The sequence below is a fragment of the Calidris pugnax genome, unplaced genomic scaffold, assembly GCF_001431845.1.
Source record: "Calidris pugnax isolate Ruff unplaced genomic scaffold, ASM143184v1 scaffold133, whole genome shotgun sequence".
In the NCBI taxonomy this organism is placed as follows: domain Eukaryota; kingdom Metazoa; phylum Chordata; class Aves; order Charadriiformes; family Scolopacidae; genus Calidris; species Calidris pugnax.
In genome coordinates, this window is record NW_015090977.1 from 3,202,795 (window position 1) to 3,221,619 (window position 18,825).

Genomic DNA, 18,825 nt, shown 5'->3' on the forward strand with positions numbered 1-18,825 from the left:
CCATGTTCAGAAGGTAGTCAAGTTGCAAAGAGCTCAACAATATAAATAAACCAGGCCATTTTAGACGTACATTTGCCAGAAATGAGATGCATGCTTGATACGCTTGTTGAGTTACAGTGTATTGTCTAAATACTTCAAATATTTTTGAATGCACTTGTTACAGGTGGCATGCAAATATTTAGAAATTGGTCGGGGATTTGGGAAGCATGAGGAGTAAACAGTCTAATGCAGGGAAATACCCAAAGTATAATTTGCTGACGCAATCCTTGCTTGCCCCTTGCACCCTCAATTTATTTACATTAGTTGATTCAACCACTGCTGCAGTCAAAAACCATAGTTGGAAGGAGGGTGAAAGGAAAGGAGGGGCGATAAGTTTTCTGCATGAGCCCTGTGTTACCTCAGCTCACAGAGAAGTTCTGCAAATACGGGTCTAAGTTTAAGGTGCAGGAGGCCATGGCTGTCAGGGCAGTGTGGAAAGGCACGCAGAACCTCTTCCTTTTGGCTGCAGTGAGCTCTTAAATTATCTCAGGTAATCTCATTAAAAGGCACTCTTGGATTGCAGCTCTGCTGCCGCCAAAGTGTATGAACGCTGGAGAAAAGCTGTGGGCAGTACTTTTACCTATGAAAATTTATTTTTTTCCATCTGAAGCTGATAGAATAATCTTTATTGTGGGGAAACGTAACAGGAAAACTTGGCTGGTAGCTCAGTAGGCTTAAATGCAGTCACTCATTTAGCAAATAATGTCTCACTTAAAAGACTCTACCAAACAGCAGTGGCTGGGAAAGTTATCTGTAGTACCCAGCCAACTGAGTATGAATCAACTAAAATATGAGTCATCCCTGTAATGTAGTGACTAAGAAAACAAATGCTGTCCTTACTCTTACCAGCAAGGAAAAAGATTACAGTAGAACTAACGAACAAGACTGGTCCTTGTATACTTTTACAAATAATGGACAGTGAAGTAGTGTTTTAATTGGGAACATACAAAAGAGCCTGTGGAACTAGGCTCCCAAAGGCCAAATGCTTTGATGGATTTTGAATGCCTCAAGGTTTTTGTCCATGATTAGCTATGGCACAACACGCTAAGGAACTCAGTGGTACAGAGCTAGAACTGTTATTTGGTATACACCCCAAATTAAGCTCTCTACCTTTGGATATAGTATTGCCATCAAGGGTATTATCCTTGGAGGTCTAGAGGCCACTCCCCCTCACAGCTTTTAAGGATAATAATGGCCAAAGTAAGTCTAATGCAGATTTCTGTTACAAATGTTCTCCCACATGGGATATAGGCATTTTGGTCCTCATTTTTCGCACTTCATCCTTTGACAGTCCACTGCACGTTAATCTTTATTGAAACAGTGCTGTCCCACTACCACACTTACATATAAATCCATCTGAATCACTAGTAGACTCTTGTACAAGATTCTTACTGGTTATTAATTTGTATACTTAAATGTACTTTTTTTACTGACAATTCTAAGAATGAATAAACAGCTTTTTCATCTTTCCAAACAGACACACATAATCCAAAGACCCCCAAACTCTTTCCTGATACACCTGTGTAGGTAGAAGTGGGAGTAACAGCTACAAAATCTATCTTAGCATTCCTTGAGTTCTCTCTGCAGTGAAAAATATACTTTTCCTCCCATCCCCTTCACTCAAGAAACTCATTTGATTACAGGAAGTCACCTTATTTCAAAAAGACCATTAATATTTTACTGGTTGATAAGTTATTTTAGTTACCTTGGTTTGTCTCCTGCAGCTATTAATTGTTTTCATGAGCAATTCTATTTTTAGATTATTAAATGCAATTGAGAGTGACACCAAGTCAAAGTTTTGGCTATACTTTTATTTACTTCACGTACTATGAACATATACATTACATGCTACAAAAAAATAAAAAAAAAGACTTTAACTGTCAAGAAAGTGGATAGTGTTATAATACAATGGCACATGTTCATATTTTTCTTCAAACTGGTTTGGTTAGAATCCTTCCCCAAAACCATTAACAAAAATGAAGTGTTTTAAGATGATTAGAAATATTTGCATTATTAACAAATACAATTCAAACAGATTAACAAGATTTAAACCAGGTCAAATATTAGTAAAAAGGCTGGGGTTTACCAAAATGAAATATATATTAAAAAACCATAGCAGCCAGTTGTACTTTTTAGTGTGATATAATGTATAAATGCACCAGAAGAACACAGTGTAGTTGAGCATTCTGCTTTCACGGTGTATTTCTAGAAATGATTATTCTAGTTCTAACACCTGCCTATGCACAAGAGACCAAAACCACAGCCAAGTAGAGACAAAAGATTGTGACCAACATTCTTAGCAATGATTTTTTTTGCACGCATCAGGGAAAAGGGAGGGAACAAACAGAAGAGGATAAACAAAGGCCACAAAAGGATTTAATCTACATGTTCATGAACATACGTTCTATCTATTTTCCTTTAAGAGCTTGATAAGTTGAAATGTCTTATTTCATCCAAATGCAAACATAGTCATTTCTATCACCTATGAAACAAAATCACATTTTGGCTTAGAACTGAATGGTGGAAAACAGTTGCATGAATGTATCAGTTGACTAAAGAACTGCTCCACAAGAATGTAGGATTCTAGTGCAACAGCAGCTATTAAGACTCCTCTAGTTTTGTTTTTTTTCCCCTGCTCTTTCAAAGTGTACAAATATTTGCAATTTTTACAGTCTTAACAAAAACACATCTACAAAGTTTGCAGGGTATTTGCTAGTTAATTCAATTTGTGTCTTTCATATTAAAAAGGCAAGATTTGCATAATAAAATCCTTTCAGAAAACAGTTCTTTTGGTATCTTAAAATAATTGCTGATTGGAAAGGTACAAACATACGAGCTTTCAATAATCGTAACTGGAAAAAATACTTCAGAACAAACTGTGTTACTCTAAGAATACACAGTTTATTATGTTTCTTTTGCAATACCTGAAGAAAAATATAAGCATAGATGGGCAACTGATAAACTCAGGATTAAGTCTGTTATTTAGGGTGCAGCCATTGAAAATCAGTTATGGTAAATATCAAGGTCTGAGGAAATTAACCTTAAAGAAACCAATGTGTTACAGAACCTAGAGTTAGTTTCTCAATTTTTTTTTTTTCTCAAAGTACGTTTTGTACTAAGCTAGAAGAGATCTCACAGTCACTGGCAGATCACCCTAACCAGAACAGCAACCCAAGCTAGAAGAGGACTGCAATTCCTGTTACCGTTCCACTTACACCACTGTCACAACCGTCAGTTTTCTAATAACCTTCAGTAGTGCTTATGAGATTGGTGATGGAAAAGTATGATTAACGTACATTGGCGTTAGTCTACACAATTAATGAGTGCCCATTACCTGAAAATTAGTCAGACTTGCTGATGGATTAGTTTTGAAGTAAAACAACTAGTACTTAAATATAACAGAAATATTATCGTTTCCAGCATGTTACACAGTTCTGAGGTAAAGTGTTACCAGTATTTATTCTCTTGAACGGGTCGGTGCCTTGCAGCAATAGCCTTTGCAGTGGGACTAGCCCTCGCAGCATTTACAACCAACGAGCCATTCTAGTCACATGGTTTGTATCAACCTAAATAACATATTGGGTTTGATACTATTTAGAAAAACTGTTCTGTACGGATTACACTGTCGTTACAAAATTTGCTTAAGTTTGGTCACTAGAGTGCTGTGTTTGGAAAACAATCCAGGGTACAGGCAAGGGATAGTTACTTCAGTGTTTAATTTCAGTTTACAAAACTTACTGAATCCATTCTGATTTATGTTAGAGAAAACCAGATAATTAGAAGAACAGACTAAAAAAAAACAAAAATAAAAATTAAGCAGTGCATAATACCACCTATTCAATGCACTGATTTGCATTAGGAGCTAGGAAGCCATATTTACTCTATTATGCCTTTTGAGAATCAATCCAGAAGCATGACAAGTATTTTCCATTAGTTTATTAAAAATAAAATCCTCATGAATTCACTATCAAATATCTTACAGATGGGAATTAAGCCAGAAGAGTCCCCAGAGTAACTTTAAAATAAAAGTAGTATTTGGTTTGTCAGTTCACCATGTTTGACACCGATTTGTACTGTAAAAGTATTTTACAGTAGGAGTATTGAAGAATTCTAGAAAAATTAAACTGGCCCTATATAATTTTAATTGTACTGGAAAGCAGTGTCAATATTTTAGTATATTTAGTGAATCAAACACTGCTTTAAAGCTACGCATTAAAGTGCTACACACATATTTTTCAGCACTGATATGGATGTTTACACCTCCATAAGCCTTATATTTGTGGATAAAAAAAGATACTGGTGTGTTAATAGAAATTTTAATTTAAAATCAGCTGCTACATTTGAAGCATCAACAGTACTGAAGAAATCAATCTAGTGTCCACAAACTTCTAGAATTCCGAGGTTGATTTGATCTGTCATTTACCATTGAAATGGTAAGCATCTGTAAATCATAAGGCTGTCCCCAATGGGCTCTACATCAATCTGTACTGTGCACAGCTAGCTGACCATGCAAAGTACTTTACAGCCTTTCTAGGACAGAGAATTCAGGATGGAAAAAAAAAAAAATACGGAGAAAGCTCCAGGATATATCTGTGAAATTTCTATCTCTATATTGAATTGTCTAAGGTTGATGTTCATTGCCTGAGGAAGAAGCAACATAAGCAATAGGACTGGAGAGAGCTCTAAATGTTATCGTAACATCTACGTTACTGCTTTCTCCAACTGCTGCTGCTGGCAAGGTCCAGTCTGCTGTGCACATGGACAGAAGCAGGCATTACAACCTATAATCATGTACTAGTTCTGCCACTTGACACACAAGTTATCTACTGTCGTACCCTGAATTACATGACCCTTGAATTAAGGAATGGTGGTGTTCAGTCCCAGGGGTTTGCAGGTTTATCAGAATGCTTATACAAGCAATACCGCTTTCAACATCTGTCGGAACATAGTCTTGATGGCATCTGCAATAAAAACAAGTTGAGATTGTTCCCATCTGTAAGCGCAACTGTTGAGCCACACTCAGCTGAAGTCCTCGTCAGGATTCTGTTGATCCAGCAGGCGGACATGCGTGAATGGAAAGTGACCACGTCTGCCATTACATTCTCCTTCCCACTGACCACTCACGTTAATCTTTGTGACCTTTACCAGCTCACCGACCTGAAGGGGAAGAAACAAGAAAGTGTTACAATTCATAAAAACACACAGGATGAATCGCTACCCCCTGCTTTGGTGTCAATCACCCAAGTGTACCAAGATACAGTTCTATAAACAGTAGTTTTAGTCTTGACCATTTTTGATACACCAGCCTATCACCCAACAGCATTCACTCCTGAAGAAAGAATAGAGAGAAAGAAGTGTACCTAGATGAGGTGACAGCTACCCTAAACTGAAGAGCCTGCAATCCAGCACCCATCTGTCAGAGCACTCTTGGGACTTGACACCAGCTGCGATCACAATAAATGCATCTCACTGGATCAACAGAGCCTTGTGCTGCATCAACAACCTCATTAAGGGAGGGAAGGCTTCCAGGTGTACAAAGTGAGCACCAATCCACAAGCTAGATGGTAACTTAATTTTGAAATTCTACTAATTGTTTTTCAGGTAGCTTTGAAAAAGTTCTGGATAAGTGGGGGCTACATACTTAAATATATATATATACAGCCACAGATTATAAGGTATTGGGAGAATATGCAAGGGCATAAGGAGCAGCGCTGTAAGGCTGCTCTGTCCTTACTCTGAGTACCCACAACCAGCCACTACCAGAGGCAAGGCCAGATGATCTTTCAGTCTTGTCCACCATGGATTTCTCATATAAATAAATGCCATGGGTTTAGTAAAGACAATTGATGCCCTCTCCCTCTGATACCTGAATTGTTTGGCTAGAAAAATAAAATAATGGTTACTATGGACCAATGAAACAATATGGTCTAGTTTAAAAGTATCCAGTTCTAATGTACTACACTAAATAAAAGCACGGCAATATATATCTCTCATTCTAATCTCCAACCTAATATTCACACAACCAATTCTAAAGGTATTGTCTCCCTTTGACAAAGGTGGAAAACTGCCCCGAGGTCCCTTTCCCAAGGCTGTGCAATCACACAGGTGGAGTTGTGACCAGAAGTCTAGGTCTAATCAACTCTACTGAATCTTGAAGGGTACTTGCATTAAGTCGCACTTATACAACCTAAGAAAGCATAATTTACATTGTAAAGACAGTCACTGAAGAGTTAATAAATGTAACACTGAGAAGCTGTCTACCCATTTCTAGCCCCCTGTGTAGAATTTTACCAATCATCTTATTAACAAGTAACATACAATGATTTTCAGAATTCTTCCTGGGTCACAGTGAGAATGCTTTTGGGACAGACTTTTATTTTTTTTTTTTTCACTAATATTGTAAATAAACTCCCAAGGCACGGCCATAAACCTTACTGCATTTCATCCAGAAAATCACTGAACAAACAGCTAGTAGTTTACACAGATGCACATCACCGTGTTCCAAATTCATCCAAAATGGAATCTCATTATTCTCACTTTCCAGGCAGTGAATGAAGAACAAGGAAAACAATTTAAGATGTTACCAATCTCCATTAACTTTACAGGTTTTAATCACTTGCAATCTTTTGCCAGAATAGCTTTTAACAGTTCATAAATTCAAACCAGTACATGGACATTTAATTAAGCTTCCCATACCTCTGATGATTACTTATCTGGTAACGAGAGGCACACTTGGGACTCTTGCTGGAGAGCTTTATTTTTTCCTTTTGTAGTCATTAGTACAGACATTTTAATGAATCATATTTTGAAGAAAATCCTCTTATGTATTTGCTACAGGCAAAAAGGAACCCTTCCTCAACCACTGAATGCTAGGTTCAGCTCTTTAGGAATTTAATCATGCAGTATGTGTAATTTTACTACTGCTAATAATCACTGGGGGGGTGTGTACAAATAAAAATACTCTGTTGACCGAAATAATACATGAGCTATAATTTAACACAGATAAGATTAAATGTGACGATACTAGAAGCAGAAAATCTTATTTCGTAATCACAACCATTACAAGAACACTACCCTAGATAACTTTAAATTGCTTCAGATCTGAATACGTCAGACTTCAACAGGAAAGTATAGAACCTCCAACCCAGGAGGAAAGAAAAAGCTCAAGTTGTGCTTAAGTTTGCTATCTGTAAGATATTTTTCTTAGACTGCTGTGGCCTCTGTGCTCTCAATGAACATCACACACTACTTTGTGTTCGTATAGAGTTTAATCTTGGATACCTTACGACAAACTCACCTGCAAAAGGTGGTTTCACCAGTGCAGTGACAGTGAGTTAGAACACGGGACGCTTGTGTGACACTCCCCCATCCCCAGAACCATCCTCCAGCCGTTTGTTTGGTTTTCAGGGGTGCGTCAGGGTCATTCCAGCAAAGGGCCACCCATTTATAAATTCTCCTTACACCCAAAAGGAGCTACACCCAAAATTTGCATTTCAATCACTGTTAGAAGAGGAAAGACCTCTGAGCTTAAATATTCCCTTTTTTACCATTATGGTAATTTAATTTAGCAACCACTCTCTCTTTCCAATATAATCTCTCATTCACATTTCATTTATATGTATCTTTCCAGCTATCAAAGCAGGATTGGCTTTAAGTAAGCATGGGTCATTTCACAAATGCCAGCTTAATAAAATGGCTCAATTAGTTCCTTAATAACTTATAGATCTTTCTAAATCTGCTTTGAAACTCTGCGTATTTATCTATAGTTCAAACACTCTCCTGAAGACAATAGAGAACCTTAACAAGAAAATTACTCATGTACAAGCGGTGGAAATTTAAAGCCTTTAGAGTAGAAGTGAACTCTCCAAATTCTTTTAATGTTGATTTATGGTATCATTAGTCTTATTATGCATCATCCCACCAAGGACAGCACTTCAAGAACAACACTGTACCCTGCTATAAAGCCAGATTTGTCTCAGTCTTCATCAGAAGTTTTAAAACTAAGTATATCCCATATGCTTCAAAGAAAAACTGAAGATTGATGTGAAGACTTCTGTATGCTGTGGTTTTATTCCAAGTACTCCTCTTTGGTGAGGTCAAAATGGCAGAGTTCTGCTACTGTTACAAAGAAAAAAAATAAATTGATCGATCTCAGAGTCATTCACCACACAGATCTCCCCTTTTTCTCCTCTCTTTTCTCTTACTATAGACTGACAACTCCTCAAGTAGGTCCAGTTACAAGCAAACTAAAAGTTACCTTCTCCTACTGAATCTTTTTTTCCATAATGCAACACAGCCTTTATTAGAACATCATTTGCTCTGATGTTCCTTCCTTGAGCTCTTCAAAATCATGTCAGTTTTAAAATAACAGAACTGTACAGATACTCTGTTGGCAGTTTGGGCCAAAAATGTTTGATGTTAGGAATCTATTTTCCTAAAAGAGACAGTGGGATCCACCCCCATCCATGAATACTGCCAGATTTAAGGATAAGAGTTTTCATTTGGAAAGAATCCCACTTTCTATATTTATAGTTATTAAGAGGTCTGGGCAAAAATGGACTGATAAGATTTACATAATACTTTCTACTAAGTTATCTAAGAAAGAGATCTCTAAATAAACAGAGAAGGAACACCATGAAGTGAAAGGGAATGTGAAAAAAGGAGACAACAAGAAACAGTACTTTGATAAACAAGATGAAGAAAAGCTTGGAGAAAGTGAAGTGCATATTGCTATTTTTCTCCTGTACAGACATTGAAAGCAACTCAGTGACATTGTGATTTGAAAGATAAAAGTTGCAAAGACATGAGGAAAGCCTACTAGAAGCAGCAATAAATGCCTTCTATTTTAAAACTAAACTTTCCCGATATTATATACAGAATAAAGAACTACCACTATTATTTCATTTCTTAAATGTAGAGCTGTAGCAAGACACCAGTAGGTATACACCATCCTAACCAAGAGGTTCAACATGTCAACTAGTAAGTATTTAAATATGTTTACAACGCCTACAAATGTCATTGTTCTAAAATAATGGTAGAAAGACACCATAAATCTTCCTTATATCCTTACACAGATGGGCTGAGCCTACACAATTCCCAATCCCACCTCCCAAATGTCTCAGCTATGCAGCCAATTATCATGCCTCAGCACAAGACACCAGAAGTACACCTTAGCCCAGAACACAGGGATGTTCTCCGTGAAACTACACTTTTCTAAAGCACAGCAAATCGACAGAACTAACAGATCAGCCATGGCGCTCACCAGCTTTTCTTTAGCACGTAAAGAATTTTGCTTTCACTCAAAAGTTGCTCATGACAGCCTAGACTATCAATATTTTCTCACTCTCTTTCACCCCATGCTACCAAGGTGTGTGTTGGGCCATGTTGTGGGCTTCTGCTTTAAGTGAAATAAAATGTAAAGTTAAGCTTCAAAGAACACCGGTGGCACACTAATAAATAAAACACAATCCTGAAGGAAACCCAAAAGGTTTCGATAAATATGCCACACTCTCCAATGGCTCAAAGGAAATCTAACATCTGGGAATTGCAATAGTCTACAATGACATTCAAAAATATTTCCAAGCTCCAGGAGGTGGCTGGGTGGAAAGCGTGAGAAAGAGGCAAGATGACAGCATTTTAGGCTGTATGAATGTCTCAAAATCTTCACGTGTTTCCCCAAAATCTGGTGAGTTGGCTGAATGTCTACACATGCTCCTCAACCCAAAAATTTATGTTGTGTATCCTGGCTCTCTTTTGATTCAGAAATATAACAGAATGTATAGTCACTCAGAGTATATTTACATTGCTTCTGTAGGCAAACGTTTACCTACAACAGGGAACATTTTCACACCTCCCAGGTTGTACATCAATTATCAGATCTGCAGAATGTGCTGCATTTGCCAATTTTTTATGAAAACCACATAACTATAGTTGTTGTATCACTGAAATACCTTTTGTGCTATGCATGATTAAACGAAGTATTTGAGAGTGAAGAGGAGATGCTCTGACTCAGCACAGAAACTGTTTTTTCCCAAGTACTTAAAATGTTATATAAACAGGAAGTCAATTAGGTATCAGGAAATTCCAGAGCCTTTAGCTCAAAGAAAGCCTAGATTAAAGGATACAATTTACATATCATCCTAAGGCAAAGGTCTGCCACTGAGAATACCTTCATCTCAATTTCCTCAAATGTAACTTGGGGGGTAACTATCTGATGTGTAGAGATAGAGCACTCTATTCTCCTTTTTAAGAGGAAAAAAAGAATAAATCAAAAAGGGCATGTACAAGTACTTGATTGCATCAGGAAGTGAATCAAACTTAGGGAAACTCACTGCTTTATTACAAATCATAGTCCATCAATCACTGCTTTACACGAGACCTCCCTAATGAATTGTAATGTATGTTCCTGCTTCACAAACTAAAAACCAAAGTAATCTGCTCCAGGTCAAGACGTTACAGTAAAACCCTATGGGTGATCATCATCTCAGTCTGTGTGATTTTTGAAGTGACTATCAATGTTTCCACTGATTGCTTTTAAACTGCTGACAGATTGAAAACAAAAACAACAAACAACCCAGCACACCTTTTAAAGATGGGGTGAGGCACGCAACAGCGAACACAGGTTCAGACACACAATTTATGAACTGCTCCCTCTCCCTCCCCCCTAAAATAAAAGACTTCAAAAGTGAAAACATGGATGGGGAAACATTTATGTTAGTGACGTTTGACAAAAGACATGATATTGGTTCAGTAACCTAAACATGCTATAAAAATCAAACTCTAATCTACAAGTGACTCTAGTCACTTATTTAAAAAAAGCCTTTATCCATAACTTATTAATCATGATGTAAAACCAGTATTACAATGCTTTTCCCTTTCTTATTCCTAACAAAACTATCATGTGATTGAAAGGGAAATCACTTGAACAGATCTCTTCCTTCTAAGTTTTGCCCATTATGTACCTCCAAAGCCAAGGCTGTCTTGTCGTAGGCATTAGGGACTCGCTTCTGGATAACCCGGGCATAAATAGGGCCATTCTGAAGGTTAGGGAGCGGAGTGTTGATGCTGGGCTGGGCATAGGGCCCTGGCTCCGGCCCACCCAGTGGTTGTGGGTGGGAACTATCCTGGTTACCTCCAATCGGAGTAGATACTGAAGCAGAGGAAGGTCTATACTTCTCGACGTAAGGAACAGGTATCATTCCCCTCTTTCCTTCGCTGTCTTCTGCGTTCCACCATTGCTCTTCAGGTTTATCCCGGATTCTCAGTATGTCTCCTTTCTTAAATGGAAGATCTTCTTCATCGTTTCCATTAAAGTCAAAGAGAGCTCGCACATATTCAGCTTCCTCCTGCCTGAGGATAACGCCACTATTCTGCCTGGATCGGGAAACCGGTTCTATCAAGGTTGTAGTGTCCAAATAGTGTATTTTGTAGAATTCCAGTAAAGATGGCAAAGAATCAAACTCTTGGTCACCTATTCGAAATCTGCTGGGATTCAACCCTGAAAGAAGAAGGCAATACGTCAAAGAGAGCATACAACAGTTAAAACCGTAAACCGAACATTTGAAAAGACAAATATATATTTACAGATAAGTAATTTGATACTGAATTTGGTCATCTTTAGATTAGCATTCATCATATCCAGCTCTTTTGTGTAATTCTAATCAAAGACAGCACTACCACAATCCTTAAAGTAGGGTTTTATTTTTAAAGATTTTGTCAAAGAAGAAAAGAAATTGTTTGGCACTGCCAAACGTCCCAAACTAGGATAAAAAGAACTTGTTTCCTTAGGTGTTATATGAACCCAACAAATAAAAACATTCAGTACATCTGAGTTTCTCAGGAGCCTATAAAATTTTCAGTAACAGATCACTCCCTTTTTTGCTTTATATTCTAAATCTAGAAAGCAAATTAAATTTTGGTACAATTTCAAGGCAGCGATAATTTTTTTTAACTCTCTTTTGCAGTTCACAGTTATATCAAAAGGACAACACTGCAATAATGGTTATTTACCTGTTGTTTCTTGGGTTAAAGGCATGGACACTACAGAAAACTGCTTAGCACAGCAGCAATTTATGTGAATAAGCAAATGAAGTTATTTTCCATTTTGACAAAAAGTACCATTATAGAAATTATGTATATTTTATGCAATGCAAAGCAACAACATACGTTTTCATAATGGATATAATTCAGTCTTTTAATCTCAAGTCTTGTCGTTTCTTTACAATATTTGTCAGATGGAGCCTAAGCTATAAACCTCAATCTCAAATACATTAGAATACAGATGATGTCCATATTCAAGCCATTAGAAGCATCAAAGTGCAGATATCCATTTCAGTTTTCAATCCGTGCGTGGCACTTTTTTTCCATTTTATGTTCTTCGGGCTCAGCTGGGGAAAAACATACACATGATGTTCTATTTCCACCATCCACCGTACCCTGTGTAATCAGTTATGGGAAGAATTGTGGAAGGTTGGGGGAGGGTAGCGGAGAGGAAAAGATTTATGCTTTAATGAGTAACTCTTTTAGCAAGAAAGAGATGCTTACTTTGCAAGTCTGTTTCTCTGCAGGGAATATCTAACAGTTCCGAGACTTAGCTCCTGAGTACAAAGCTAGCAGAATTCTTCAAGCTGTCAGTGATCCAAAACCCCCTTCAAAGTAGCACTGTCAGCATGGAAAGCTAACGTTACAACGGGTTCTTTCAAGAGAGCAAAAGGGGGTTCCAATAGAGAAAAGGGCAGATTCAATAAGATCAACATAGACAAACACCCGATAAATAAGTTTTGAAGTATCCTGAAGGAACATAAACATCAGTGAAGCTGGTTACAGGAAATCCAAAGAAGCAGAACTAAGTCATTGGAAAATGCACATTTGCATGCATTAACAGCCCTGGAAGACTTTCAAAAGAAATCAGCACTGAGCCAAAAAAACAAAAGCAAAACCTTCAAAAAATTACACAAAAAAAACCCCAAAACACAAACTGGCATCACCAAGAGATAAGGAAGCTAATGTAAATACCACTAGCAAATATGAAATATAGAAAGAGAAGATTCAGCCTTATTCTCCCAAAGGAAATGCTGAAAAGATGCAAAAAGTCCCTCAACTTTTGTTGACAGGACATAACTTACAGCTCTAGACTTAGCAAGAACTCTGGAATTTCATCTCAGCAGCAGTTCTTGGCCCTGTGGTCTCACAGGAGATGAGTTCTGGCTGGCCAGGCAGCATCCCTACAGCACTTCCAAACAGCTGAAGTCCACTACCTCAGCGTATAATATAATCTGGGAATGCTGCACTTCCGCTGGCGTTGGAAGTGGGAAACCAGGCTTTGGGACAAATGATACAAACATCAAGCTTCAGACAAACCTGGTGACAGAAATACGAGCGTGTATCTGCTACTATTTCAGATGCCAACCTTTAAGGAACAAGGCTTATGTAGACACTTAACATCAAAAGAAAAAAGTCCTAAAGCTTTAAGAGGACCAGGGCAGGAAAGATCTTCAAAGTCATATGGAAAAGACTGAATCTTGGGTAAGTTCACTGACATGGGACTTGTTTCAAATACCAGAAATCTAGAGCCTGAAACACTAATTTACCTTTGTAAAACCCGCTACAAACTGACTCAGTCAGGAGGCTGAGATCTACATCTCCAGCAGAGTAAGCATCCACAGAAAAGTCATAAACTCATAGGAAACGAGCAGTTTGACAGTAACATCCATCAGCTTTGTCAGCATCAAAACCATAACTAGGATGAATAAGGGGTTTTGTGGCATCTTTTTTTTTCCTCTTGAACAGGTTCACCCTCTCGAATTAATGCATAACAGCCTGAAACAGCTGCCAAATGTACCTGAATAAAATCAAAGTTGGACTCTAAGAGGAAAGTCCACTGGAAACTTGTGTATGGAGAAGGAGTGATGGAAATCAGTGTACTGTATCCTGGAAAATTGTATTTTTAAAGATATTCTTACACAATTGAAGAAGAGTGAGAGAACACAGACCTTCCAAATACATTCTAGGATCAGAAAGATCCCTTGAAGGGACAGATAAGCAGAAAGGAGAGACATTGCCTCCACAAAGAGAACACTCCCAGAATAGCACACGCACTTCTGAAGCTTTTGTTTAAAAAAAAATCCCACAACACAGCTACAAAAATCTAAGGCCTGGAAAACCTCTTTGCAACAAGAAATTTACAAGCTTAATCCAAATTAATTCCCAGTGGAAATAAAGGCAGCAACCAGGTAACTGGAGAATTTACACAGAAAACTTCCAAATTCAGCTAAAATAGGAATAAAAAGGACAAAATATTTGAAAGTCACCGGTTGGAAATAAAATACAACTACACCTTACCAACATGCGGGAAACTTTGCATTAGTTTAAGTCTTTTGTGTAAACTCTTGTTCAGCAACAAGGTATCGAGCTGAAGGATGCCCATTTAAGTAGCAGGAAAATTATTCTATTCACTGTGGGCTCCAAAGTCTTGTCATTCCCTGGTATAATGAAATTCAAAGGGTAACAGATTTTGGGCTCAGAGGAATTCTTCAGCTTCTTGTTTGAACTGCAACACTTCTCAAACCTGTAGGCCAATGGAAAAATTAAGGCAAGATCTACCAGAAGAAAAAGTTACAGCAACACCGTAAGTGTTTTTCGGAGAAGCAGAGCTGTTGCCCTTCATGATTCTGGGACAGTTTTCTTGAAGGCACCAGTTTAAGCAGCACAATGACCGCATCTGCTGAGGGCTCTCAGGAAGAGGAGAAGGCGTGTAAAGGTAAGTCCAGCTACTGGAGGAACTTTAGTCACTTCCTATTAAAGTCGGACAAGCAGAGTACCAGAAATTCTCTTCCCTTCTCCCCAGCTCGGCACAGCCAAAGGAAGAAGAGCCACTCAGCTCCATAGATGATTCCTTTGAACGAGAAGGACAAAGGGCTGAGTATCATCTTTCTTACATACTCCATCTCAGCTCCATCTGCACTTGGACTTAACCTGATTCCATCCGTTTCAGCATGTCAGGACAGCTTGGGAAACCCCCGCTCTCAGGAAGGTGAGGAAAGAGTTAAAATTCAAAGCATCCCAGAATTAAAGAAAGTTTCAAATCTGGACCCTGTCAGTTCTCTGTTTATGATGCACATTCCCTCCCAACAAAACACTTTAACACTGTGTTGGCTTCATGTCAGTCTGGAAAAGATTGCTTATGTATGTTTTAAATATTGTACAGATAGCAGTGAAGCAGAGGTATAAAACACCTAATATTCTACTTCTTGAGAGTGTGGGCAGGTGGCGTAACCACAAAGCAACTTCTCATGTTCTTAGACATCTCAGGGGTTTTACATTTCTCTCTTCACTCCAGTTGTGTTAGTGCCACGAGGCAGTTTTCCCTTTATTCCTAAGCATTGGTAAACTTAGTGAAAACACCACCTTCTGCACTGTATCTGTCATACCTTCCTACTTTAGAGAGACAAATTTTACAACACTATAAGGTTTCTGCCTTCATTACATTGTACTTTCAATGGAAAGCATATCTTTCTTTAGATATTTTAGGCATTTCAGTTTAGTGCATATCATACATTTTTACCCTGGATTCATATGTCAAATTGCAAACATATGATGTATTTAAATATTTCCTCTATTGTCCGTTACCATGCTAATGCCTGCATAGAGCACTTTGTCTTGTTTGGGATTTCTTTAGCCCGTGACTGTGATATTTCGTCACAAACGATAACCCTAATTCCAATTCAGATGTTAATCCCCATCTCCACTGGAAACAGAGTGTTTTTCTTTCCCATAATTCAGTGATTTATCCTATTTTCTTTTAACGGCCTTAAAACATTTCAGGAAGACGTAGCTATATTGAGAAGTTCTGTTAAGTTCTTTCTTCCTTATGCTGAAAAATCACCTGCAAGAAGTTAGAAACTGCAACATATCAGGCAAAAGGTGAATTTAACAAAAAGTGAGGAAGTTTTTTTTTTACTTTAGAAATGGAAGAAAGAATCATGGTTTTGCAACACTATGGCTTTTTATATTAGGGAAGCCAAAGCTCCTCATCTCATTCATTCTGTATCAAGCCAGTATCCCCTGCACACAGTGTTAAAGCAATCGTGAATTGCATGCACAATTACCCAGACTAACAAAAATCAACCTAACAACCTGATCTGGCATATTCAGATTTCCCAATAAGCGTGCATTTGCCAAACAAGCAGTCACTAAAAACCAAAAAGCTATACCATATGATTAACATAGTAAAGTTCCTCTTCCTAATGTTTTAGCTCGACCACAATAAATAAGCATGACAATTTGCAATTTTACTGCTTTAGCTTCCCTATCCAAATGTGAAACCATCTTCAATCCTCTACCAATGTTTCCACCTCCCTCCCATCGCAGAGCATCCCCCCACTTCGTTTTTTACTGAAAGAAAAACTTAATTACACTTTAAGTGTAATTTAATATACAGACACCCCCGCACCTTCTTTGCTTTGAGTGTGAAAAAAGAGCAGTATCAGCACAGAGGCATGATTTATTTAAAACTACTAAAATCCCAACACAGTAGTATCTGAGGTGCAGGAATGAGGCATCACCTATCCTCATAACATGCAGGAGGGTGGGGAAAAAAAAAAAAAAAAGAGACACCAACCAAAACATAATTATACTTTTTAACATATATTAAGCCTACTGTGCCAACAGCCTACACAGTTAAAATAGCAGCTACTCTTCTAAAACCCGTTAACATTTAAAACAGAAAGGAATTACCTAAGGGGCATTTACTGATTTTGTTTTTTAAAAGAACACCAAAACTCCAGAATCTTTTAACGGGCACAACATCAGCCAGCCCATAAATGCTACAAAACGTTACTAAGCTTAAGAACATAAGACAAGAAAGAGTTAGGCTGGGTATGTACTAAAGTGATGCCACAATAACATGAAAAACACAATGTTTTTCCAGAGATGAGTTGCTCTCCAGAAAACAACAGCCCAGAAGTGACAGGCACACATACTCCACTGGTTCTCATCACTACTGTCTTCAGAATCTCATTGCACAGCAAACCATCCTGGTAACTTATCCTGCTAAACGTAACACCAGTCACACACCTCAACAATCCCTGCATCAAGCCTCTGCAAACCTACAGCAATAAACCTCTGTCTTCACAAACACGAAACAACAGAGAATCCACCACATCTTGCAGCAAAGCATTTTACTACCTGCGGCAGTAACAACTTCCACTTTGCTTCCAGCTGAATGCAGCCACCTTTAACTTCTACCTTGTGGAGCTTTTTGTGACCGGAGTGCACTCTGCAGCTGCAGTAGATTCCTGGCATACACATGATGACTGCAGGCTTGCCCAAATTTGCCAATTTGAAATGTTCCCCTGAGTAGAGAAAATTACCATATAACGATGCAAACCTACTGGCAACAGTTTCATCTTTTCTTAGATTATCTCCTTCTTAGTCAACTACGGTCTGTGAAGAGACTGAAAAATCCTTTCCTTAACAAGCACTGTTGCATCTTCCCAATATAGGTCTCTTACTCCAATCATAGATCAACATCAGAAAGTGACTGTCTCTGTAGCAATTCATACACTGTTTACTTTCTGCCAAATAATTTCACCAAATCTCTTATTATATAGGTTTACTACACTTCAAAATTACGTAGTGGTTCCCTCCTGAGATGCTACCAGTACACCCACATCATTTTGCAAGCATTAATATCCAAACTTGAGCAGTTCCACTACCAACTTCGGCAATGTCCCCAGCAGGGATACCGCTGCCTTTGCACTTCACGTTCTTACACATCTAAAGGGCACCACATGGCTGGGGGCTCCTGCTCATTTAATTACAGTTGTACTTGCAGAAATGCTGCTTCGCAGGGTAGTTTTCCCTCTGACACAATCAGTACCTTCTGCTCTGTGAGCGTTACACTTAACACATTGCTTTCATATTAATTGTTAGGTTAATGAGGAATATAAAACCTTCCCTTTTAACACACGGGGAAAAAAAAACAATTAAATTTCACATCTGATTTAAAGGAACAATTGCCTTTACAGTCCTGAAGAGTTCCCACGTAATACTCTGACTCGTGACTTGAAATTCAGCCTCACTGCCTGCCTTCTAACGCACAGCTATCTTGTCAGAGTTTAGACTTTCAGATGACACTTCCACAGAACCGTCCCCCGGCTGAGCTGACATAGGGAATTGTTAACTCTAGTCAACTGCTTTATGAAAACAAAAGAAGGGGCGAGCGCTCCGGTTGCAGGACCGTTCGGGAGGGCTGCGATAAGCGCTCAGCTCCAGCGTTACGTTAAAGCACGAGAGCAGGTCGCTGGAAGGCAGGTGCAGACAAGGCGGCTCAGCTCACTCCGTAGCCCCAGCTCCGAAAACGCCACTTAATTCCGCTACAAAGAGCTTCACGACTTAAAACGCCGCCCGGCAGGCGAGCGGAGCCGCCCGTGGGGAGGCGCAGACCGGGGCTGGGCTCCAGCTGCCCGCCCCGGGGCGGCAGGGGCTGGGGGGCACCGCCAGCCCTGGGGGTCACTCACCCGGGGCCCCAGGGCCCTCGCCGCCGGCCCGCCGGCTTCCCGCCGGCCCCAGGCTGTTGACGATGTAGTGCGAGACGCGGGAGCTCTCGGACACCGAGAGCACGTAGTCGCCGGGGATGGTGCCGGAGTCGCGCACCAGGAAGGTCCCGTGGCGCTGCCCCTGCAGCAGCGACACCGCGTCGGCCCGGCTCAGCCGCCCCCAGTACCAGCTCGCCCGGTCCTCGGAGTCGAACTGCCCGGCCATGGGGGCCGCCCGCCCGCAGGCCGC

The 18,825-nt window shown here is 39.2% G+C and overlaps 1 protein-coding gene across 4 annotated transcripts; it reads right to left on the minus strand.

Moving 5' to 3' along the window:
* Positions 1-1,829: 1,829 nt before the first annotated feature.
* Positions 1,830-18,819, minus strand: CRK (v-crk avian sarcoma virus CT10 oncogene homolog). Of its 4 annotated transcripts, XR_001413279.1 has the most exons (5): positions 18,558-18,819; positions 11,001-11,536; positions 7,992-8,157; positions 7,337-7,539; positions 5,071-5,196 (listed from the first exon to the last, which is right to left on the minus strand). XR_001413279.1 is itself a non-coding variant. In XM_014953207.1 (3 exons), the coding sequence occupies exons 1-3, from the start codon at positions 18,799-18,801 to the stop codon at positions 5,059-5,061; spliced, it is 918 nt and encodes a 305-aa protein (XP_014808693.1). In that variant the 5' UTR covers positions 18,802-18,819; the 3' UTR covers positions 1,830-5,058. The 4 variants fall into 4 exon arrangements, 2 of the variants coding, with proteins under 2 accessions (XP_014808693.1, XP_014808695.1); XR_001413278.1 differs by lacking the exon at positions 7,337-7,539 and having other exon boundaries at positions 4,909-5,196; XM_014953207.1 differs by lacking the exons at positions 7,337-7,539; positions 7,992-8,157 and having other exon boundaries at positions 1,830-5,196.
* Between the last annotated feature and the right edge of the window lie 6 nt (positions 18,820-18,825).